The 25,827-nt window shown below is 45.3% G+C and overlaps 1 protein-coding gene across 4 annotated transcripts in view; it reads right to left on the bottom strand.

Moving 5' to 3' along the window:
* The window catches only part of ITGAL (integrin subunit alpha L), a 52,997-nt gene that overhangs the window by 24,800 nt on the left and 2,370 nt on the right, over positions 1 to 25,827 (bottom strand). For 3 of the 4 annotated variants that reach the window (XM_079944946.1, XM_079944943.1, XM_079944945.1), the window contains exons 1-11: positions 16,287 to 16,482; positions 15,354 to 15,456; positions 14,634 to 14,728; positions 14,457 to 14,524; positions 12,355 to 12,472; positions 12,100 to 12,230; positions 10,591 to 10,736; positions 6,960 to 7,092; positions 6,650 to 6,800; positions 3,106 to 3,179; positions 2,892 to 3,024 (exon numbers count right to left, since the gene is read on the bottom strand). In XM_079944946.1, the coding sequence (XP_079801072.1) occupies positions 2,892 to 3,024; positions 3,106 to 3,179; positions 6,650 to 6,800; positions 6,960 to 7,092; positions 10,591 to 10,736; positions 12,100 to 12,230; positions 12,355 to 12,472; positions 14,457 to 14,524; positions 14,634 to 14,728; positions 15,354 to 15,456; positions 16,287 to 16,341 (1,207 nt within the window). In that variant the 5' untranslated portion in view covers positions 16,342 to 16,482. Of the gene's footprint in view, positions 1 to 2,891; positions 3,025 to 3,105; positions 3,180 to 6,649; positions 6,801 to 6,959; positions 7,093 to 10,590; positions 10,737 to 12,099; positions 12,231 to 12,354; positions 12,473 to 14,456; positions 14,525 to 14,633; positions 14,729 to 15,353; positions 15,457 to 16,286; positions 16,483 to 25,827 lie in introns of those variants that run through there. The other variant, XM_079944944.1, reaches the window with a different exon arrangement.

Below are 25,827 nucleotides of genomic sequence, written 5' to 3'. Positions count from 1 at the left end.
AATTAATTAATTAATTAATTTAAAAAAAACCCATAAGGAGTGGTGATTGTACAGCACAGAGAATATAGCCAATATTTTATAATAACTATAAATGGAGCATAATATATAAAACTTTTGAACCACTATCTTGCATACCTGAAACAAATATGTTATTGTAAATCAACTATACCTCAAGAAAAAAAAAAAAGCAGGAGACTTGAAAACATCTCTGCTTCAAGGTATCACTGAGGTTATCTACATACTTCACAACTCCTGTGGTTTAGGTTCCCTGCCCTCTGTTCCTACACCGATGAAACGCTGGAGGAAATGCCGCAGGAAATTGGACCAGGGATTGGGCGGGAGCCAGGAGCCACCTCCCAGGAATGCTCTGAAGATGACCCAATTTGAACTTCTTTGTTTATTTTTTTTGAATTACTTTTTATTGGAGTACAGTTGATTTGCAATGTTAGGTTAGTTTCTACTGTACAGCAAAATGAATCAGTTATACATATACATATATCCACTTTTTTAGATTCTTTTCCCATACAGGTCATTACAGAGTACTGAGTAGAGTTCCCTGTGCTATACAATAGGTTCTTATTAGTTACCTATTTTATTTATAGTAGTGTGTATATGTCAGTCCCAGTCTCCCAATGTATCCCTCCTCCGCGTGACCTTCTTTGCTCAGAGCAGTTGGAAGTGAATGAGAAAAACAGATGTCTGGGACTCTATAGCCCATGAGGGGAAGGGTGAAGAGGCTGAATCACTCTCCTGCTTCTTCATGTATATTCCTGAAGTACAAGGGTTAAGAAATTGCCCTTTGAAATCAGAGAGACAAGGTTTTAATCCGAGTATTACTTCTTCCTGGCCGTATAATCTTGAGTAAATGACTTCATGTGTCTGAGCCCCAGTCTTCTCGTCTAAAAAAAAAACTGGGACAATATCAACCTTATAGGGGGTTTCTAAGGATTAAATAAGACCGTGGATGTAAAATGCTTAACACCATGTTAGTGAGATCTAAACTAAGATCAAGATTATATTTACTTCTACACATACACAGCACACATACATCTGTGTGTGTGTATATAGTGGTAGGGCTGCCTAACTAGATTCAACTTTGGGTTATTTCTTCTTATTCAGTGAGCAAATTTGCCAGCTATTTTGCAGTACAGTCATCTCTACGTATCCGCAGGGGATTGGTTCCAGGACCTGCCCCGATACCAAAATCCACCACAGACGCTCAAAGTCCCACAATTGGCCTTTGGTATCCCCGGCTTCCAAATCTGGGGATTCAACCAACCATGGATCATAAACGTGGAACCCGCAGCTGCAGAGGGCCAACTGGATACTGAAGAACAGAAAACCACCTTGAAGGCAGTAGTGTAGGTGCTGCAGTGTAAGTGCAGTGGTTACTAAGCACAGATTTGGGGCTGGGACTACCTACTAGTCTATGACCCTGGGGAAGTTATTTAAAGTCTCCTGGGCTCAGTTTCTTCATCTGTAAAATACAGATGATAAAAATACCTACTTACAGGGTTGTTGGGAGGATACAATGAGATAAAAATAAGTTAATATGTGCCATGCGCTTAGAACAGTGCCTGGCACATAATACTTGCTCAGTAAAGAAAAAGAAAAGGAAAACAAGGAAAAAATCAGAGGGCAGTCTCCCTCAGAAGGGTAAGAGTAGATGCACGATGAATAGCACCAATTTTCCCGAGGAAAGTATTTAATAAGATCTTGTGTTTTGAAAGTTTAATAATAATCTTTGTGTACTGAGCCCACCCCCAGCCAAGGGTCATGGGTGAGGCAGGGTGGAGGGTGGTGGTTCTAGATCTATGAGGAGGTAGAACCTGGAAGCACTCCTATCCCAGGGCTCTTGGAGTCAGTTCGTGCCTTGAGACAGGCTGACTCTTTGAATGTGAACTAGAAGAGCTATAACCCCAAGCGCAAGGGTGAGGCCGTTCTGCTCCTGAGACTGGCATCGGCTTGGATGGACAGCATCCCCAGGACTGTGCAGGACAAGACACCATGAGGCAGAGAGAAGCAACAGCAGTTGGTGGATTGACCAGCCTCGTTTCCTCTGTGCTTGGTATCTGAGAACTCTTGAGACTGAACCAACCCTGGAGTTCCTGGACAATTCAAGGGGAGGAAGCCTCACGGAGGAGGGGCTGGTCCTCCCACCGATGAGGCAGGTTGTTTTAAAGTGGACTCGGGATTTAATTTATAGGTATAACTGAGTAACGACACAGAGAAGTCACTGCCATTGAAAAAAGTTTATCACTCACAGCTCCCCAAAGCAGGTGTCACAGCAGGCCATGCAGGGCCACATGGGAGAAGCCCCAGGGTGGAAGGAGCAAGGGGAGAATGGCCCAGAGCTGTTACTGCAGTTTCGGTGGGAAGGAATGAGGGAGGCAAGGCAAGTTGGAACAAGCTTAGGACTGGACGGTTTGAATGATGTTGGCAGGCTCTGGGCTATAGAGGTGGTCTTCAGTTATCTAGTACCTGGGCCTGGGGTGATTTACGTCAGGGTGGATACTGGCCTGGTGTGTGAAAGTTAGATAAAAGGGTGGTTGGGATGCAGTGTCTGGATTGGCCAGTTGGCCTATGGAAGGCCTGCTCCCAGGCAAGTTGTTTTCTACTGGTAGGAATTAGCTGGCCCTGGGAGGAGCAGTCTCTCCAGGATTAGCAAGGCCACACGATGTCAAAGCCTCATAAGGTATAGAAAATAAAAACATGATTAATACACAGGTGAAGGGTTAGTAAGGGAAAAATGAAGACTATTATAACCATATTTAAACTGAGTTTGTTCATGTTGTTGCTTAATTGCTTTCATTATTATTTTGAAAGTCAATCTGAGTGACTCCCTGGTTCCCCAAAGCTGAAAGAACCCAGCAGAAAAGAGAAGTACTCACCCAAATATCCTGCCCTCACTTCTGGTGTCAATGGTTCATTCCCAACAAATGTATCACCCTGCAGGTCTGTCTTCAGATCGAGAAAGCCCCCAGCCCAGTCCTTGGCTCCAGCGGCCCCTACAATGCCATGGTCCTGCCCAGGGAGGGAGATGAGTGTGGGTCAGCTGCGTTCCCACCACATCCCTCAGCCGGTAGTGTCAGGCCCGCCACTCACCCTGCTGAGATCCGCGCTGATCCCGCTGGAGGACAGCTCCATGTTGAAGGATGTCAGGTCCTGTTTGCTTGTGCCTGAGGGACGAGGTAGGGAGAATGGGCCGAGACCCAAGGAGCCGTGAAAACAGTGTTGCTCAAGAAAGGACTGAGGAAAAAACACAGCATCCACCCGTAGGCAAGGTAGAAAGAGCATGAACTGTTTTTTTTAGGCAGCTCTGTGCAGCTTATGGGATTTTAGTTCCCCGACCAGGGATCGAACCCGGGGCCCTGGCAGTGAGAGTGCCAAGTCCTAACAACTGGACTGCCAGGGAATTCCCAAGAGCATGAACCTTAGCGTCAGACGGGGAAGCGACTTATGCCCTGAGTCTCCCGCGACTCTCCACGCGCCCCAGGTATGGATATTCCGTTCCCCGACTCAGCACGTCTAAGAGGCAGATTTTGATTTCTGCTTCTACTCAGGCTTCCCCTCTACAATGAATAGCACCCCACACCCACCTAATGACACGCTAAAAGCCCCGGAAACAACCTTGATTCTTCCCTTTTCCCTCCATTCTACCTCCAACACATGACCAAATCATGATAGTTCTACCTGCAAAACACATCTACCCACTTCTGTGAACCGTCTGTATCACCGCCACACTGGCCCAAGCCATCCTCCTCTTATGCCTGACGAAGGCAGGAGCTTGTTAATTTGGTCTCTTTGACTTCATTCTTTTCTTTTTTTTTTTTTTTAAATTAAATGTATTATTTTTTTGGCCGTGCTGCACAGCACATGGGTTATTAGTTCCCTGACCAGGGATCAAACCCGTGCCTGCTACAGTGGAAGTGCAGAGTCCTAACCACCGGACCGCCAGGGAAGCCCCTTTGACTTCATTCTTCCTCTTTCTATGCCTTTTTTCACAGAGCAAGTTGTGTACTCTTTTTTAAAAATGTACATCAGACCTCATCTTTCCCTTTCTTAAAACCCTTCGTAACTTCTCATTGGTCTGAAGACTAAAATCCAAACTCATGAGGAGCTGGGAGGCCCCTGCCTTCCTCTCCAAACTTCTGTCTCCTTTACTCCCCACACTGCTATTACACTGACCTTTTTTCCTGTTCCTCCAGCACACCGAGCCCTGCCCCATCTCCTGGCCTTTGCACTTGATCTGCTCTCTGACTATAATGCCCTTTGCCCACACTTCTCCCATGGCTGTCTGATTCTCATCTTTCATGCCTCAGCTCAAAAGTTATCTCAGTGAATTTTCCCTCACTTTAAAAAAAAGCACCTCACGGGATTTCCCTGGTGGTCTAGTGGTTAGGATTCTGGGCTTTCACTGCTGGCTCAGGTTCAATCCCTGGTCAGGGAACTGAGATCCCGCAAGCTGCGCGGCGTGGCCCCCAAAAAATTGCATCTCAGAAAGGCCTCCCTTGAAAAGCTTATTTAAAGTGGCTTCTTCCAATTAAATCTGTCTTACCACTTTACTCATTTTCTTTATAGCACTTACCACAAGCTTGAATCATCCTGTTTGTTTACTGACTTTCTTTATCCAACCTGAATATGAGTTCTATGTTGGCAATATCCCTGAGAGTCTGAGTCACAGCACCTGCTCCATGGTTGTTGCCAGCATGAATAAATAAAATGAAAATAATACCACCAGCCTTGCAAGGATACTGAGAAGAACCGATTCAAGGATATAGATAAAGTGCCTGTTACCTGTAAGCTTTCAAGAACCGTAGCAATTATTATGAAGATTTGTTCATCCAATCAAAGATTTGTTCAACAAATCTCATGAGTGAGATTTGTTCACTCATTTAGAGTCACTAAATATTTGGTGCCAGGGATACAGGGGTGGGAAAGCAGGCACAATACTTGTCACTAAACCTCTCAGTTTAGTGTGGGAGACAGACACCTAATAGAGAGCTCTTTTTTTTTTTTTTTTTAATTTATTTTTTTGACTGCGTCAGGTCTTAGCTGTGGCATGTGGGATTTTCCGTTGCCGTGCTCTGGCTTAGTTGCCCTGCGGCATGTGGGTTCTTAGTTCCCTGACCAGGGACCAAAACCACGTCCCCTGCATTAGAAGGTGGAGTCTTAACCACTGGACCACCAGGGAAGTCCCCTAATAGAGAGTTCTAATACAATGTATGTCACAGGGGCTGTGACAGGGAATGTACAGTGGTTAAAGCAGCACGTGGGAACCCAGATCAGCGAGAACTTATCAGAGGGAATGACATCTAAACTGTGATCTGAAGGATGAGTAAGGGCAGGGAAGGATAGAGGATAAGAGCTATGATTTATCAAGAGTCTACAAGGTACCAAGCACTTTGCTAAGCAGTCATTAGGGCTTGAATTGTGTCCCCTGAAGAAAAGATGTCTAAGTCCTAACCCCTAGTGCCTCAGAATGTGACCTTATTTGGAAATAGGGTCTTCTCAGAGGTAATCAAGTTAAAATGAGGTCATTAGGGTGGGCCCTGATCCAATCTGACTGGTGTCCTTATTAAAAGGGGCAATTTGGACACAGAGGGACAGACACAGAGAGAAGATGATGGGTAAACACACAGGGAGAAGACGGCCAGGCGACCAGAGTGATGCAGCTACAAGTCCAGGAACACCAAGGACTGTTAGTGAACACCAGAAATTAGAAGAGGCAGGGAAGGATTCTCTCCGAAACCATCACAAGGAGCGTGGCCCTGTCAAACCTTTAATTTCTAACTTCTAGCCTCCAGAACTGCAAGACAACACATTTCTCTTGCTTTTTAAAATTTTTTAATTTTCATTTCTCTTGATTTAAGCCACCTAGTTTTTGGTACTTTGTTACAGCAGCCCTAGGAAATGAATACAGCAGTTAAACCTTACAACCCTCTGAGACTGGTATCACTACCCCCCTTTAACAGAGAACAATGAGGCTCGGAGAGGGAAAGTGACCTGGCTGAGGTCACACAGCACAGGCAGAGTGAATTCTTGAGCAGGTCTGCCTGGTCCCATTAAATATAATCCATTGCCTCTTCAAGTGAACTGAACACCAAGGCTGTGTCCTAGTGAAGGGGCTTCCTGGGGGAATCAGGTATCTTTCAGCAGACTAAGCCACCTGGGGAAATACTCTCCCATAGGCAGTCCTCCATCTGGCGACTACAATCAAACCTCTTATTCTGGGCCAAAGAAGAGGGCCTGTGGGCTCCTTGCACTTGGCCCCTGCCTGCTTGCCTGTCTTAAATAATTTGAGGCCCAGGACAAGTGACAATGAGGGAGCTGAGTGAGGAGAGGAAGGGATTATAGTCATTCTACAGGGCTCAGCTGATGCCTACAAGATATAGGTCAGCTCGGGGACCCATCCTGGACCAGGCTGAGCTTCAAGAGGAAGACAGACTTTCAGAGGGAAATAGAGGCTGCTCCTAAATTGCCCTCCCTTAAATTCCTACCTGAGGGCTTTTAACCGGAGAGCTCTTAACACAGTGACAGACGCTCTGTAAGCTCCAGTGATTATTATTCCGCGTGTCCTTAGTCTGATGTCCCAGGTGAGGTTCTGTATACACCCCCTGAACCCTCTCTTCCAGGGTCTGCCACTCACCTTCAATGACATAGATCTTTTTTTGCAGCTCGGTGAATAGATCTTTCAGCTTCTCAAACGTGTCCAGAATCTTTACAAACTCCTCCGCAGGTTTTGAGGCAAATTCATGGAGTGTCTCCTGACTTTCCTTGGTCTTAAAATACTTTCCAATCTGGAAGAAATGGAGAGTGAAGAGCTAGCATCCCCAGAATGGCAGACCAATTTTCTGTTATTTTCACAAGACCCTGGCCCCAGGGAGAAAAGGAGTGGGGTTCAGGAATAGGAGAGGGAAGATGGGTGGTAAGAAGAGGCAGGGACCTGGAGCCCGTACCCCAATGATGTAGCGGATGATGTCTTTGGCCGCGTCAATGTTGGCTTTGTCAGTGGCTTCCCCGTCAGTGATGATGATAAGCACTTTGGTGGCATCTGGCCGGGCCCCCAGCTCTTGCCGGAACACCTTGGTCCTGTGTCCAGGAAGGAGGGGATGTGAGAGACTCCCCGCAAATCACCTAAGGTCTCCCTCTTACCCTGCTCATTAAGTCACTGTCCTGCTGATTATGCCAAATCCCTTCTCACAATTCCCAGACAGCTATTCCCAGCCTTCAAAGCTCTCCTCTGAAGCTCCTTCCTCACCCTGGTTGCCATATCCCTCCTTCTGGACCAGTGGTCTTCAACTGAATCCTGGGCAGCCACGAGGCTGTCCCAGAGTCTGTGGGCAGTGAGGGGAAACTCTGGGCTTCCTACTCTTCGTTTCAACCACGTGGCAACTACCCTTTAATCAGTTAGATATGCTGGTGATCTAGGTGAGATTCCAGTGGAAGGATGGGCTCCATGGCAGAAGGAAATTGGAAAGCCACTCTTCTAGAGAAAGCTCATATAACACCCCCTTCTGCCTCCCCTACCATTGCCAGGCTACTTGTACATCTCTGCTGCAGCAAATCTCCTAGGTAATCAAAGAGACTTGTTTCTGTGTCAATTTTTCCCCAAACCAGATTTGCTGCTGTATCTCTGGCTCCTGACTCAGAGTAGGTGCTCAGTGCACGTGACAGAAGAGAAAGAAGGAAGGAGTGAATTCTGGACAGGCCGAGGCTCCAAATTCCTGCCCTGCCCACAGCCTCCTTCTGAAGCAAGACAGGCTGCCCACAGCTTCCACTGGGACAGCCGCTCTATTTGAACATCCTCCCCTCCTCACCCCACAGCTAACCAAAGATGGACAATTAATCCAAGAGCAGCCAGTCCACAACCCCTGACTTATGGCATGACCTGTACTGGGAACAGAAGCTGAAAGTCACCTGGAGAGGCCACAGTGGGAGGTGAACAGATACAGAGAAGAGGGCGGGCGAGCTACTTGGAAGCTGCCACAGACAGAGGAACCTGATGGGCGGGGTCAAAACCACATCTTGTTCTATCTCGGATGCAAATGTTTCCCCAACTTCCATCCACCTGGACATGGCCTATCATGGATCCTCCTCATGGATTTCCACCCTGGTTTAAACCACTATCATCTCTCACCTGGATTTTTCAGTGTCTGCGAACTGGCATCCCTGTTTCCACCCTTGCCCCTTCCACAGTCTAATATCAACCCTGCAGCAAGGGGGATCCTTTTAAAAACATAAATCAGATTATCACTCCTTTGATCAAAACCACCAATGGGGCTTCCCTGGTGGCGCAGTGGTTGGGAGTCAGCCTGCCGATGCAGGGGACACGGGTTCATGCCCCGGTCCAGGAGGATCCCACATGCCGCAGAGCGGCTGGGCCCGTGAGCCATGGCCGCTGAGCCTGCGCGTCCGGAGCCTGTGCTCCGCAACGGGAGAGGCTACAACAGTGAGAGGTCCGTGTACAGCAAAAAAAAAAAAAAAAAAAAAAACCACCAATGATTTTCATCTCACTCAGAGGAAAAGCCAAAGTCCTCACTAGAGCCTCATCCAGACTTCGATGGTCTCTCTGACTTCATCTCCTACTACTTGAACTCATCACTTACTTCTCTCTAGCCACACTGGTGTCCTGGTTCTTCTGTGAACATCCCAAGCATGGGATCAGGGCCTCTGCTGTTCCCTCTACCTGGAATGGTCTTCCTTCAGGTATCCACATGGCCTGCTTCCTCACCTCCAACAAGTCTTTGCTCAGATGTAACCTTCCCTGATCTTCCCATTGAACATTGCTTTATTTTTCTTTGTAAAACTTACATCTTCTACTATATGATCCAATTTACTTATTTATCCTATTTATTACATTTCTCTCCCCTACTAGAATGTTAAGCTCCAGGAGGGCAGAGACTTTTCTTTGTTTCGTTCACTGTTAATTCCTAGCACCTAGAAAATGGCAAACAAAAACCTGCAGACCAGAGCCAGCCCACAGCTTGTTTTTGTATGGTCTCTGGGCTAAAAATGGTTTTTATATTTTTGTTTTTAAAGAGTTACAAAAACAAAGAAGAATATGCAACAGATAACTGTTATGTGGCCACAAAAGTCTAAAATAGTACTATCTGGCCCCTTATAGAAAAAAATCTGCCAAGTCCTGACCCGGAACACTGTCTGGCACACAGCCAGATGGTCAAGAATTATTTATGAAATACATTTCCATGACCGCTTCTTTTTGTTCCCACAGTTGACACCTTTTGGGGTATCTTCCCATCCTGTGGGGACCCAGTTCTCTAAGAACTGCCCCCTTCCCAATGGAGGTGGGACCCCTGAATCCATGTTACTCTACGTCATGAAGTAGAACAAGGCCTTAGCTGGGTTGACCCATGGACACACAGTCTAGGCTCAGCCAATCAGATTTCCTCTCTCCTGGAGGCTAGAATTCAGGTTGTTCACCTGAATTGAGGAACTGAGGCTGCCATTTTTTCAATGGACATTGTTTGATCATGTACCCACCAGAGCCATCTACAGAGAGAAGAACGAAGTAGACACGACAGGTCAAGTAAGCCCCAGAAGAAAAGAGCTGGAAACACATGCAGAGTCTTGAGATACATCACATGCATGTTTAACTTATGCAAATCCAACTATACATGCTTGGCAAAGAAATATAAATGAAAAATACAAGTGTACTAGTACAGGAGATCCTTTCTGCTATTTCACTCAATCTGAGCGTATGCCCCGGGGGAGCATGGGATAGGAGATGTAATTCTCTTATTCCCCAAAGTGGTCTCAGTTTCCATGGCCACTCTAATGTTTAAATACAGGTATTTAAAAAATACACAATATGGCCCTTTAACACAGTCCAACTACATTCATCTAGGTCTCAATTTAAACACAGTAATCTGATCCAACTCTGGGTTAGTAGGTTTAGAAAATCAGGATATGCTAGTTTCCAATATGGGACTTGGATATATTGACTCTGATGAAAAATTCAAAGAATAATTCAAAAGTAACTTGACTCTCTGAGATTTGTATTCATACACTGACTTCAAAAGCTGATCCCCAACTAACATGTGACTCTACCGTGGCTGTCATCATTCACAATCTCTTTTCAAGTTCTGGTTCTAATCCCTCACGAGGCCTGGAAATATTCTCTGTCCCAAAGGTTCATGAGCTATCCCTGCATCCTCTCACGAATTCCCCTTTGGGATTTAGCTGGTGTAGAGTCCTGTTATAATCAAAAGAACCCCGGAATTCCCTAGCGGTCCAGTGGTTAGGAGTCTGTGCTTTCACTGCCCAGGGCCCGGCTTCAATCCCTGGTTGGGGAACTAAGATCCCACAAGCCACATGGCGTGGCCAAAAATAAATATAAAAATAAACAATAATCAAAAGAACCTGGACTATAACACAATATTGTAAATCAACTATATACTTCAATAATAATAATAATAAAGAACCTGGAATAAAATTGCTCCAGTAGAATGCTTACAATAACCTGCCCCTTGCTGAGCCCACCTGTTGAGTTCCTACAGCCTGCAACTTGAAGAAGCTAGTGCTCACAGAACAACCGACGGATGGGCTCTCTCACACAAGGGAACTCACGCGACATAGTTGATGGCACCGAAGGTGTTGGTCAACAGGCGCATGTGTTTGACTTTGGCAAGAAGAATATCAGGGTCCTTCCAGTTAACATAATCCAAGAAAGTAAATTCTGTTTTGTAGTTTGAGGAAAACTGAACAGCTGCAAACTAGAAAAAGGAAAGAAGACAAAAAATGACGTTACATAGTCCTTCCCACTTGTTTGCTCCAATCTCTACATTTTTTTTATAAGTTTATTTTATTTTATAAATTTATTTATTTATTTTTGCTGCGTTGGGTCTTCATTGCTGCGCTTAGGCTTTCTCTACTTGTGGCAAGCGGGGACTACTCTTCTTTGTGGTGCGCGGGCTTCTCATTGTGGTGGCTTCTCCTGTTGCAGAGCACGGGCTCTAGGCACACAGGCTTCAGTAGTCGTGGTGCGTGGGCTTAGTTGCTCCGCAGCATGTGAGATCTTCCCGGACCAGGGCTTGAACCCGTGTCCCCTGCATTGACAGGCGGATTCTTAACCACTGCACCACCAGGGAAGTCCCACCCATCTCTACTTCTTTTGTTTTTTTTTTTTTTTTTTGCGATATGCGGGCCTCTCACTGTCGCGGCCTCTCCCGTTGCGGAGCACAGGCTCCGGACGCACAGGCCCAGCGGCCAGGGCTCACGGGCCCAGCTGCTCCACGGCATGTGGGATCCTCCCGGACCGGGGCACGAACCCGTGTCCCCTGCATTGGCAGGCGGACTCTCAACCACTGCGCCACCAGGGAAGCCGTCTACTTCTTATCCAGGACCTGGGCAACCCAACTCCACATTCCTGCCTTGAATCGTTCTTTTGTTTTATTTTTTCGGTCACACCTCTCAGCATTCGGGATCTTGGTTCCCTGACCAGGGATGGAACACATGCCCCCTGCAGTGGAAGCATGGATTCACCAGGGAAGTCCCTCGAATCATTCTTTTGAAAGTGAGGCTGTATATAAACAAACACAGAAATAAATCAACCTGGAACCCGTTATGGAGTGCTGTCTGCTGGGCTCCGGTTCTCTGGGTTCTGCCTACCTCACCAATAGAGGTGGTTCCCAGCAACCATATTTCTGCTGAGTGACCCTGCTAAACAAGATACAGTTGGCTGGGACTGAGGTGAGGCCAGTCAGAATCTCTCCTCTGAGAAACTGGAATTTGCAGAGGGAGGGGTTGCTTGAGAGGAAGATTGGAAAAAAAGCAACAACAAAAAACAAAAAAACACCTCCTGAAACTTTAACATGTGAACTTGGGAGCTTTCCACAGGCCCATGTGATCCAAAGAAGCTGAGAGCCAGTCTACAGAGAGAAAGAGAAAGAGAGAAGGAAGCAAAAGCCAAAAAGAAACAGAAATGAGAATTAGGGAGAATTCTGGAAGCAGAGGTCCAGTAATAGCCATGCCCTTAGGTTCTAGAGAAAACTTGTACTAAATTTTCCCTTTATGCCCTTAGCTAGCTCAGGTAGGCATCTATTGCTTACAACCAGGAATCCTAACTGATATATTTACCTGGTAGGAAGAGTTGCTGAGTTTCTTCATCACATCCTTCATGAAGTCCAGAATTTTCTGAAATTCATCTTGTTGCAAGCTCATTGAGCCATCAAACAGAAATACCAAGTCTACGTTGCCCTTTATACATTCTACAGAGGCCAGACACAGAGGGACTTGGTAAAGAGTCTCTGGGGGTTGGCCTGCCCATGCCAGTTCCCATGTATGGGCAACCACTTGGAGGTATTTTTACCCACTGGATCCCCCGTTCCTTACCCTGATAACCAGGGTGCCCTTGCAGCACCGGACCACTCAGATTCTGGTGGAAGAGGTAACACAGGCCACTTAGATAGATGTTCTGGTCACATGTCCGAGACAGCCCAGGGTCACAGGCCTGAAGGAATCAAAGATTTTTTAAAAGGTTGGGGCTTCCTCTTGCTGTGTGTCTTTAGGGCATCATCAACCAAGAACAAAAGCCTTCAGGGTCATCATCCCCCGACCTCATTCCCATCATCCAACTGGTTGCTAAGGCAAGATAATTCGGCCTCCAGGTATCTTGTATCAGTCTCTCCATCCCCACTACCAATGTTATATGCCAACGGATGCTCGCTGCCTATAGGACAAAGTCTAAACTCCTTAGTTTGGCATTCATATAGTTCACAGTAGGCACTATCTTACATTTCCAAACCCATCCCCTTCTATTTCCAATTACACATTCTGTGTTTAAGCCAAATCAAATGACTCCCTATTCCCAGAATATACAATGATGTTTCTTTCATTTATGACTATCTTTCCTGCCAGACTGTAATTTCTTGAAAGTCAGGGCTCACGTCATGGTCATCTTTGCATCTCACTCCCCTTCCCCCATCAGAACCCAGCACAATGCCAGGCATGTAAGAGTAGCTAAGTAATCAAGCTCCAATTAAATACTGGATAACTATTTCACTCGCTTAGCCTTCTATTTCTTATATACCTGTGTCAGAAGGATGCTGCTGGGATGAACTGTAAAGAGTAATGGACTTGTAATCAAATAGGAATTATATTCAAATCCTGGCTCTACCTCTTTAAAACCATGTGACCTTGACCAGGTCTTTTAACCCCTTTGGTTCTGTTTCCTCATGTGTAAAATCTGTATACGGATCCCTATCTCACCTGAGTGTCTTGAGGATTAAAAGAGATAAGGCAGTGTTTCCCAAACTTTAGGCGTTTGTGTACCAGTTCACAATTTCTGTCATATGGGCATATCATCCACACTATTATTAATATTTTATTTAACTAAAATTTACTTTTTTTAAAAAATTGAAGTATGGTTGATTTACAATGTTGTGTTAGTTTTTGGAGTACAGCAAAGTGATTCAGCTATATATATATATATATATATATATATATACATTCTTTTTCATATTTTCTTTTCCATTATGGTTTACGACAGGATATTAAATATAGTCCCCTGTGCTGTACTATAGGACCTTATTGGGGGAGGGAGGATGGAAGAGGGAAGGATTGGGAGTTTGGAATTAGCAGATGCAAACTATCATATATAGGATGGATAAACAAGGTCATACTGTACGGAACAGGAAACTATATTCAATATCCTGTGATAAACCATAATGCAAAAGAATGTGAAAAAGAACATATGTGTAACTGGGTCACTATGCTGTATAGCGGAAATTGACACAATGTTGTAAATCAATTATACTTCAAGAAAATTAAAAACAAAAACAAGAAACAAAAAACAAAACCCAAGAGGAACTTGTTTAAAATTTACTGTTTTAAACTTTAGCCTCATCCTATGCAATGCGAGGCAAGAAATCATGAATTTAACGTACCTGGTGAATATTTTTCTAATAAGCCATTAAATAAATATATGACTATTAAAACATTAAAAGTTGTGTACCACCACAAATCACCTTGTATGTTAACGGTCACAGATATTGTACATTTGGAAAAAACACTGAGATAACTAAGGTCTCAAAAATAGCTGACTGATAGATGGCTCTCAATAAACACTGACTGAATCTGAACCTTTCTGATGCCTATAATCTTCTATAGCACGGGTCCCCACCCCCTCGGTCCGCTACCCTTCTGGGGCCTGTTAAGAACTGGGCCTCACAGCAGGAGGCGAGCGGTGGCAGCAAGCAAGCAAACCTTCATCCACCTCTCCCCATGGCTTCCCTTCACCGCCTGTACCATCCCCCACCCCCACCCCCAAGCTCGGTCAGTGGAAAAACTGTCTTGCACGAAACCAGTGCCTGGTGCCAAAAAGGTTGGGGACCGCTGTTCTATAGGATCTTTAATCCATTTTTTTCTTTTCTTTGTCTCCCTTTCCTAGCATCAATCTTCACAGGCGCTGATATCACACTGTACAGAACTCTTACCAAAAGGCTGTCACTTGTGGGGTCTGTCGCCAAGGTCATTCCCAAGTACTTGGAGGTATAGTTGGAACCTGCAGGCACCAGAAGATTGGTCTGGAGGAACTTAGGCAATCCAGGTGTGATGGGGTCAGCCTCAATTTCCCGATACCATTCCTCCCAGCTCCCAAATCAGTTACTCACTACTCAGTCTGACTGGCAAGCAGTGTCCAGTGCCTGGGTGGCACTGATAGAGGTTTCCCATGTTGTTCCCCTCACCTGGAGCTCCCACGACAACCCTGATGAGAAATCGCATCTGTGAGATGGAGTTGCCCAGGCCTTTACCCCCCCCCCAACTCCTACCTATTAAGGGGGTTTGGACCCCCCACAAGATATCTCAAAGCAATTCAGCCACTCCTCTTCTGGGTGACTCCTCAGCCCCCATCTCGTCCCTATTGAATCCCAGATAAATAATCCGATGTGAAAGAATTCTAGAAAGTTAAGGATCTTTTCCATTTACAGTCCAGAAAAACAGAGGCCCAGAGAATGATCTGCTGGAACGGCACAATACGAGTTCATTTAATCAGCCAACAATTCAAAAGTCGTTTATGGCTTACCTGCTATGTGCTAGGCTGTGGTATGTACTAGGGAGGGGTGGGGATTAGAGAGAAAAACCAAATCTCTGCCATCGAGGAGCTCACTGTCTAGTCTGGGAAAGAGTCTGGAATCTAGGAAGTATGGCCAAGTGTTTTAGGGGTTGTGATACATATTCCCTTCAATTAGGCACTTATAAGGTGCTTTAATGATGGATGGTCCACATCGTACTATCTGATGGCCTTGCTCCTGTTGCTTGGGTCCCACCACGGACTCCTCAAAACCGGAAGGTCCTGGCCAGGGCAGGGAGGACCTGCGGCGACAGCTCACCCATTTCCAACCTGCAAGACGCGGTACCCAAAATGCCTCCCGGCGTCTGGGATGGAGAAGTTTTGCACGTGTCGCACATCCAGGTTGTAGCTCCAGGCTGGGGCTGAGGGAGACCAGGACCAGGTCAGCCACTTCCGACCAGGGACCCCCCACGACCACCTCAGAGCGGCGGGCGTTGATTGGCCTCAACCCACGTGCCCGCAGTGGGCGGCCTCACCCGGAAAGACCTCGCTTCCTTCTCCCCAGGCCACCCACACCCCGGACAGGGCTGGCAGCCCATTTCCTGGACTCCAGGAAATGTGAAAGCAATTCCCTACTACCCAGAGCTCTGGCAGCGCCAGGGCCTGGGGAGGACACACAACTTCCCGATTGGCCCATCAGCAAAGAAGGAAGGATGAGAAGGCAGAGGCCCCTAAGAAAGGAGCAGTCCGAAGGGCCCCCCCCAACCCGAGGCGGTGGGGATGCCCCAAGGCAGGGTGTATCTCCCCACACACACCCACTTCTCCCCTGGGCTTGGGGCCCCGTCGCCCTGAAAACTCAGATAATTAGCCTCAGGCTCCCTCCCCGTGAAAGTTCAAGATCCCCTGATCCTGTGAAGCTGCCTCCTCACTCTTGTACTGCTCCCTGCCTCCCCACCCCACCATGGACCAGTCTCTGCCATAACCATTAGATCTCAAATTCCCCCATCACATCCCCCACCTAAGCCCCAAACTGTTCTTTTTGGCCTTGCTTTCCCTCCAGGCCTCAGGCTCATTTCACATCTTAAGATGTCATTTCTTTCCCCCCTTCTCCCTCCAGAATTCCTGGGCCCCACGTTACCTATGGCCAATCCCACACTTAAAACAGCTGCTCATTTACTCTGGTTCCACAAAGCCCTGCAGTTTCTCTGGTCACAGACACATGTCCCCTCCCCTCCCCACCTCTCTTGCCTACCAAAGAGAAAAGGCCCAGACAGCAGCAGCCTCATCACCATGATGCAGGAATTCATCTTTCAAGGGGCTGGAGGGACCCGACCTAGGTGCAGTCTCAGAGGGCTCTTGGGATTTACTGGCAACCTAGACAGGGTGAAAGAGGGAAATGATAATGCCTCAGGGCCGCTTGCAGTGGAAATTTCTCACAGAGGCGCCAGGCTGGTGACACTGCACTGGGGGAGAGAGGGTTGTGCCTGGAGGGGTTGTGAAACCGCATGGGTTCAGAGAGGAAGTGTAAGCAGGTTAAAGACACTTCCTGTGCCTGCTTGCATTTTCTTATCATCCAGCGGCAGGCAGCACAGTAGTGCTGCCCGAGAGCTGCTGTGTCTCAGTCCTTCACCAGCACACAAACTTAAGATTCGTTAAAGCTCAGTGGAGGACTGGTCAGATGAACTGTGGTACAACCGTAATGGAATGCTATGTAGCCACAAAAAAGGAGGATTGAAAAAAAATAAGATGGGGGGGAAGAATGATGTAGCTTTCTCTTGATGTTGAAAGATGCCCATGATACACTCACCATCGAAGAAAAAAAACAAGTTACAGAACAGTATATTTAATAATTCGTTTTGAGTCTAAAACACAAACAAAAAATAATAATTTCCACAGAATGGGAGATATATGATTTGCAAGTCATCTGATACAGGACTTGTATCCAGAATATATAAAGAACTCTTGTGGGACTTCCCTGGTGGTCCAGTGGTTAAGACTCTGCACTTCCCCTATAACGGTCGCGGGTTCCAACCCTGGTCAGGGAACTAAGATCCCACATGCTGTGCAGCACTGCCAAAAAAGGAAAAAAACAACAATGACAAAACAAAACAGAATATATAAAGAACTCCTGTAACTCAATGGTAAAAAGACAACCCAGTTTTCAAGTGGGCAAAGAATTTGAATAGACGTTTCTCCAAAGACAGTATATAAAATGGCCACTCCGTACACGAAAATGTTCAACATTATTAGTCATTAGAGGAATACAAATCAAAACCAAAAGATACCACTTCACACCAAAGAGGATGGCTAGAGTAAAAAAGAAAGAAACTAAGTGTTCGTGAGAACGTGGAGAAATGGGAACTCTTGTGCTTTGCCGGTGGGAATTTAAGCTGGTGCAGCTACTGTGGAAAACAGTTTGACAGTTCCTCAAAAAAGTTAAACATAGTTTCCATGTGACCTAGCGATTCCTAGGTCTAGACCCAAAAGAATTGAAAATATGTTCACCAAAAAACTTATACATGAGTGCTCATAACAGAATTATTCATATTAGCCAAAGACTGGAAACAGTGCAAATGTCTACCCACTGATGAATGGATAAACAAAATGTGGTCTATTCATACAGTGGAATATTATTCAGTCATTAAAAAAAGAATGGAGTATTGGTACATTCTACAGTGTTTGTCCATGTAGAATGTTTGTACATTCTACAAACATTCTACAATGTTTGTCCATGGACAAACCTTGAAAATCATGCTAAGTGAAACAAGTCAGGCACAAAAGGTCAGATATGGTATGCTTGCATTTACATGAAATGTCCAGAATAGGCAAATCTATAGAGACAGAAAATAGATGAGTGGTTGTCAGGGCGGGGGGAGTGGAGAATGTGGAGTGACTGCTCTTGGGTATAGAGATTTTTTTTGGAGTGATGAAATGTTCTGGAATTAGATAGTGGTGATGGTTGCACAACTTTCTGAATATATTTTTAAAAAACACTAAATGGTATGTGATTTATATCTGGAAAAAAAAGAAAGATAAATGGAAGTTGAAATTATGGGTGTGTTTGTAAAAAAAAAATCTGAAACGACACACAACCAAACTCTAAACAGTGATTACCTCTGCAGAATACGGATTACACATTTCTGCATTATCTGGAAGAGGATGTATAACTTGGGTAATTAAAAAAAATAAAAATATTAAAAACACAACAGAATAGAGGAAGTGTATTTGTTTATGGGAAAACAATACTGATACACTTCTTATTCTCTCTGTTGTGAGGAAATCCTGCTCAACCAGCAAGGCCACTTCCAGTGTCACTGCCCTGCAGAAGGCTTTTGCAGTCAGATTACCCATAATCTACCGCCAGGCAGTTACAACTTGACGAGCTGGCTCTTGTTAATTAGATGATATTAAACAGTCTTTTTCAAATTCAGTTAAAATCAGATAAGTCAGACTGATTTCTTTGATTCTCTGTACAGCAGTTTCAATTTACAGCTAACCAAATTCTTTTGTTTTGTTCTGAAATTACAAAAAGAATATACATTTTAAAATTCAAACATCACAGAAGTGTATAAAGTAAAAGGATAAAAACTCTAGAATAACCATGGTTACCAGTTTGGAGCCCTACGTTCTTCATGACAAAAAATTATTAGTTCTAGTAGTTAACCATACAGGTTTGATCTGTTTGGAAAAACTATAATTCTCCTCTCACCACGGAACATCTAATCCAGAATTAATAGTCAAATTAGCCATCTCCAGTGTGAAGGTTTTCCTTTACACCAGCTTCAAATTTTAGTTGCTTGAGTTAGGGCTTAAGTTTATAGAAACTTTAAGTGTATCAGTAGCAACGAATAGAACACCTGGGATGAAAGGATTCAGGAAACACTCTCAGAGTCTCCATTGCTTGGATTATATTAGTTTATGTGTATGTTTCAGCAGGTGGGTATACTCATTTGTGTATTTATCATGTTCAGGTTTTCAGTTTAAAAAAACAAAAGAATTATACATATATATATAATATATATATTTTTCCCCCCACTTCTTTTCAAGGTTTATAAGGCTGAGGAACTATAAAGTACAAGTAAGCCCCAAAGATTCTAGGAAGTCAGGGGCCCAATGCAGGAGAGAGCAGGTGATTCCCCTGAAGAGCTGGGCTGCAAGGATCTCAGGCTGAGACCACATGGGGAAGGCCTGAGGGGCAGGATACACCTTACACACACACACAGACACACACACAGACACACATACACAACTTCTTCCCTAGTCATGTTCGCCAGCTGTCTTCATCATAACTGAGACTGTCAGTTCTCTGAGGGCCCAGATCCTCTGAACTGTCTCTCCATTCCATCCCTTCTGTTAGAACCTCCATCAGTTTTCACCTGAACAATTTATTGCCACTGCAGCTCTTCTTTCCCTCAGTCCCCTCCCCCTAGAGAAGGTTCTACCTCCCAGCTACTCGCCCAGTAGCCTTGAGAAACCTGAGCATGTCTCTCTCACGCTTTAAAACCCCTGATGATTCCCCTTTTGCCCACACAAGATTGAGTCTGAGCTCCTTGGTATGGCTTTCAGGGGCCTTGTTGCCTCTCTGTGCCCCATGGTCTAACCTACTGAATGTCTCCTCAGTGGGCAAACAGACCGAGCATCTAGAGAAAAGTTTATGAAACACAAAGTGTTGGCCATACTCGCACCCCTTTCTGAGGAAAGCAGCTTCAATAGGTGGTTTCTGTATGATGTCATATTGACTGCATCAGATGAACAGTGTGGAACGGATTCTGTTGGTGTGGTGATGGCTGAATGGACCTGAGGTGATGCCTGGGGCAAAGATGGCCACGGATAGACTGGACCCAACACATGCAGCTCTCTCCAGGATGACTTGGTTTTTCCACTTATGAATTGTTCCCCACAGGGTCGTGAAAATGGACTCAAACATATCACGTCACAGAGGAGTGACAAATGAGATCTCAGATTGGGAAGTTCCAGGTTACACAGAATCCATGCAACTAAGACTGAGCCAGTGGGCTGGATGCCTCAAGTCTGTGTGTCCTCTGTGGGGTAAAATGATCTCAATGATGTCTTATTTTTCTGTAGGTTCATCTGAAAACGATGAGAGAGAATTTTTTCTTGCTCCACTCAAGAGAGCAAACAGGACTTTGTATCATGCTCTTTTGTATCTTCATCACTGCTCATTCCATGGTCCAAGCCATCACCATCTTGTGCCCAGATTTTTTTTTTTTGCAACAGATTATTTTATATTTTTTGATAAATATATCAAGGCAAATAATACTGTAATCCATGTTCCCTTCTCCTCATGCCCTAGAAGCAATAATTACAATTGTTTGAGGGTAATGATGCTTTTATATTTTAGTATGTATAAGTATCACAATATATATCTATGTATGTGTGATATTTATGACTTTTAATTGACATAAAATGATTTCAAAACTGTATAAAATGTTCTGCACTTTGGTAACTCATTATTATGTCTATGAGATCAATCAAAGTGAATATATATAATTCTGGTTTATTCATTTTGATAGCTGTATAATATTCCATTGTTTTGATATGCTCATATGCAGTTTTCCTTTTCTGATAGATGTTGAGTTGCAATGTTTCGGTAAAAATCCTAGTATATGTCTTTTTGTATATTTTTATAAATTCCCTTATGGTATACCCCCAAGGATAAATTTTAAGTCATAAGGCATACACATCTTCAAAGACAATGTATAATAATACCTGATAATAAATTGTCTTTCAGAGTAGTTACGGCAATTCTACCAATTCTCCTTTTCTTTATTTGTCAATATCTCACTTTTTTCCCCTTGATGTTGTTGTTGACTAAAAAAAACACTGCACACCGTAAAAGCAGTGAGTTTCAGTTTTTGTTTTTTTTTAAATTTATTTATTTATTTAGGCTGTGTTGGGTCTTCGTTTCTTCGTTTCTGCATGGGCTTTCTCTAGTTGCGGCGAGCGGGGGCCACTCTTCATCGCGGTGCGCGGGCCTCTCACTGTCGCGGCCTCTCTTGTTGCAGAGCACAGGCTCCAGACGTGCAGGCTCAGTAGTTGTGGCACACGGGCTTAGTAGCTCCGTGGCATGTGGGATCTTCCCAGACCAGGGCTCGTGTCCCCTGCATTGGAAGGCAGATTCTCAACCACTGTGCCACCAGGGAAGCCCAAGTTTCAGTTTTATTGGGGGACCTTATTGAGAACTATAGCCCGGGAGACAGCCTCTCAGATTGCTCTGAAGAGGTAGGGGAGGACCCAGTATATATGTGATTTTTTTGGCTGGGAAAGACATGTAGTCAAGCATATATCTTGGTAAAAGATTACTAATCTAATCATAAAACCCAGCTATCTCAAGTTAATGATCTTAGTATTTTCTATGTCTGGGAAGATGCAAGAATCTAGGGTCATTGACATTCTCCCTTAGATATGCATCTTAATTATATATCCAAAACAAAGCTCCATCTTACTGTTCTCCTTCCGGAATTCCCTTCCAGGTGCACTGTCGGTGGGCAACTGCAGTGGGTTGCAACTTAATCCTTATAGAACTGAAATGGTGGGGGGCAACATTCTTTGTTTACCTTGTAATGTCCAGTTTTGTCTATTAAGCCATATATGTAAATATATATATGTATCTTGTTAACTTAATTTCCCTTCTCTGATAGACCTAGTGGCAGGGCAGGAATAAAGACGCAGATGTAGAGAATGGACTTGAGGACAAGGGGTGAAAGGGGAGGCCGGGACATAGTGAGAGAGTGGCATGGACATACATACACTACTAAATATAAAATAGATAGTTAGTGGGAAGCAGCCGCAAAGCACAGAGAGATCAGCTCGATGCATTGTGACCACCTAGAGGGGTGGGATAGGGAGGGTGGGAGGGAGGTTCAAGAAGGAGAGGATATGGGGATATATGTATATGTATAGCTGATTCACTTTGTTGTACAGCAGAAACTAACACAACATTGTAAATCAATTATACTCCAATAAAGATGTATAAAAAATTTCCCTTCTTTTACAAAGTTATAACAGATGATAAAGTAGGAGATTTAGATCACTGGCTTATTATAAAAAGCTATAGTTCAGGAACAGTCAGATGGAAAAATTGCACAGGGCAGGGTGTGAGGAGTTTCCCTGCCCTCTCCAGGCACCTCCACATGCTCACCAACCCAGAAGCTCCTTGTGCCCAGATTTTGTGGCAGTTTCCTAACTAATGGGTCCTGCTTCCAACCTTGCCTCTGCTGCAGTCAGAGGGGTCCTTTAAAAATATGTCAGATCACGTCACTTTCTTGCTCAAAACCTTCCAGTGGTTCCTCATGTCACTCAAAATACCAGCCAAAGTTCTCACCATGTCCCACAAAGGCTTAACTCATCAGACATCTCATCATCTGTTTGAGCTTGTCCCCCTCCAGCTTACTCCTTTCCAGCCTCACTGCTGTCCCGGCCCTTTGATCATCATCCATCACTCCTTGGCCTCAGGGCACTTGTTCTCCTGCAGGCTCGTTCCCTGTCTCCTCGAGGTCTTTGTTCCTTAGCACTTATAAACTGCTTCTACTATCTAATTTCCTTATTCATCTAGTTTATTGTCCATCTTCCCTACTGGAATGTAAACTCCACTTGGACAGTTGTTATTCACTGCTGTACACCCAGTACCTAGAACAGTGCTTGGAACAGAGTGGATAAATACTGAATCAGTAAATGTTTACTAAATGAATGAATACTCGGGGCTGCCCTTGTCCCTAAGGATAGTTAAAAGGCTTTTGCTTTCCAAGGTCTAGGCTCTCAGAAGCAAAAATCTGTATCATTTAAAACGGAGAGGTTGAAGGAGTTGAAAGAAGAGGGCTGGGGGCTTCCCTGGTGGCACAGTGGTTAAGAATCTGCCTGCCAATGCAGGGGACACGGGTTTGTGCCCCGGTCCGGGAAGATCCCACATGCTGCAGAGCGGCTGGGCCGGTGAGCCATGGCCACTGAGCCTGTGCGTCCAGAGCCTGTGCTCCGCAGTGGGAGGGGCCACAGCAGTGAGAGGCCTGTGTACCACAAACAACAACAACAAACAAAAACAAACAAACAAACAAAAAAGAGGGCTGAGTTCCCAGAGCCAGGAATTTATTTAATGACTATATAAAATGACATAATACACTGGGGGCAGGTAAGCAATCTGTTGGCTCCTTCCAGACTGTGAATTGGAGAATAGAGAGAGGACTGGCCAGTTACAAGAGAGGAGAGGGCAGTTCAGACATTCATAGAAATATGTGTCATGAGAGATATAAATATGAGCTCCGTGAATGAGGAACAGCGATAACTTGGAGGGCGGCGTCCATTCCTAATGGCCTCTCTAGCCCCAGTTCACATGGACCCTCATGCTGAAACTTTTCTCTCCTGTGGCTCTTGGATGAATAAAATATTGACTAGGCAAGGGTGTGGCAGCAGGAAGCTTCTGGGCGCTCAGGGACCAGTGGGCCTCTGGCTGATGTAGTTGGCATCAGGAAACACAGGCTGGGGCCTCCCAGCCTCCCACATGAAACCACCAGGCCCAACTGCCTCGAAACCCAAGACAAATCAGGGCAAAGGTCTCTTTTCAGATTCACACAGAAGATCCGCTTGTGCAAATGCTGCTGGCTGCCATCAGCTGCTGTCTCTCGGCCCAGGCTCTTCACCCACGACTTCCTCTTGGGTGTATCAACACAAGCTGCTTTGGTCAGGATGGTTCTGACACAAGTATCTGGGTCACCACAGGGCTCTTTCCCCTTCTTCCCACCTGCCAGGAGGTTAGAAGGAGAAACTCCCCAGAGGAGGAGTTGGAGCCTCAGGGCAGAGGAGGTCACTAAGGCCACCACCCTATTCCAAGGCCCTTATGATCTCATGGCTAGGTGGACCGTGCATTCTAAGGTTCTAGAAACTCTACCTGGGTTTTCCCTTTACCTGGAGGGAGGGTTGAGCTGAACACACCACAGGTAGGGATCTTCTAAGGATGGCAGCCCTTGGGCATTCACCTGTAGTCCATGGGGCCCCCCGTTGTCCCTGATTGACCTCACTTCGAGGGCTCCATTTCCAGCATCTGCGTGTGGGGTTCATTTTTGTGGCCACAGAGCATACAGTTCAGGGCCAGCAATCTGGGAATCAGTTCTGGGCCGTATTGTCTGGCTATATTGTGCCAGTGAATCTCTTCACCTCTCTGGGCCTTGGTTCCTTCTTCTGTACATCGCCCAGACTTCCATGGGACTCACTAATCTGTGAGCTCTGATAGGATCGTATTCATCTTCATACCCCCATATTGTTGCTTTATGACCCCCACCTGCTAGTACAAGATCTCCAGCTTCCTGCAAATCTTCTGTGCTGTTTCAGGAAGTCTCACATACCATTCCCTGGTGTGTAAGCTGCTCCGGACTTCATACCTTGGCTGCTCTAGCCTAGATAATAGCCACTGTGTATAAGAAGGATCTCTACTCCCCTCTGACAGCTAAGACTTCATTCCTGGGTCAAGCTCATTGTCATATGAGTCTCCCCCACCTTCAGGAAGCTCCTCTGCTCCCTCTTGAAAAGGTCTTCTATAGGGTCACCTTGGAAGTTTTCTAGGCATGCCCAGGCATTCTTGAACTTCCAAAGTGGCCACAACCCAAGTTTGGCCTGCTTTGTGTACAATGAAGATATCAGTAATGCCCACCTGATAAAATTTTTTCCAACAAGGAAAAATTTGTTAAAACAAGGAAAATGACTCCCTGCCATCACTATACTTCAGTGAGAAAAAAGAAAACATTTTCCGTCTTCTCACTGGGTAGCTTGAGTCCATCTAGAAAATAGGTCAAGAGAATTCCCTGGTGGTACAGTCGTTAGGACTCCGTGCCTTCACTCCTGTGGGTCCAGGTTTGATCTCTGGTCCGGGAACTAAGATCCCACAAGCCGTGCCGCATGGCCAAAAAAAAAAAAAAAAAGAAAAACAGAACCTGGAAGACTGGTTATTGTAGGATGTGTTTGCACTGTCTGAAGTGTTTGGGGGAATACCTAAATCATTAGGAAGGCCTCCTCCCAGGTCTCACGACCAATCAGACTCTCCTCAACCCTTTCTGCCGCCCCTCTTCCAGCTGAATATTCCTGAAACTCCTTCAGGAACTATGGGCGACTCCCTTCAAGGCCTCGGATGACTCCCTATGAATTTGGAGGGTCTTGGCCAAATCTCACATTGAGGTAAGTAATAGGAGCCCATTTGAACTGGCTAAAATTAAAAGAATAAATTTGTTTGAAGAATATCACAAAACCCTTAGGGGAACCCCAAAACAACTGGGTCTTCTGGGTGGCTGGAGAGGGCACCCCATCTTCCCCCATTCTTCCCTTCCTCTCTGCAGGCCACCATTCTCCGCATCTTCAACAAAGCTCAAAAAAGTTTGCCCTTTATTGACCACCTCATCCCAACTTTATATATACTTAATCGAGGGGGCTAAGATCTCTGAATTTCCACACCCTTAGGAGGGAGAATCTGATTGACCAGCTAGAGTCAAATGTCAACCCCACAGTAACCAGCTGAGGCCAAGGGAACAGAGTCACATCCTAAATACAAACCAGCATCTGGCCACCTCGTCCTCAATCTCTGGGTGGGGAAGTAGTCCTCAAGCAGAGGTTGTGGGGCTAGGGCGAGGCAGAAGCGCCAGAAGTTATTTGTTTCGTGGGGTAAATTTCAGTCTTACAACATAACTTGGCTCAAACTTTCTTTAGCCTCACGTCCCACTTTTTCTTCCTCAATCTCTCATCAGCTTATCCCACTTGCCTAAAATGTGCATTCCCCATCACCACGTGTCAAA

The sequence above is a fragment of the Stenella coeruleoalba genome (genome assembly GCF_951394435.1).
Source record: "Stenella coeruleoalba genome assembly, chromosome: 15".
NCBI lineage: Eukaryota > Metazoa > Chordata > Mammalia > Artiodactyla > Delphinidae > Stenella > Stenella coeruleoalba.
Note: the sequence above shows the minus strand (reverse complement) of the source record. Positions and strands in the feature narration are given on the sequence as shown.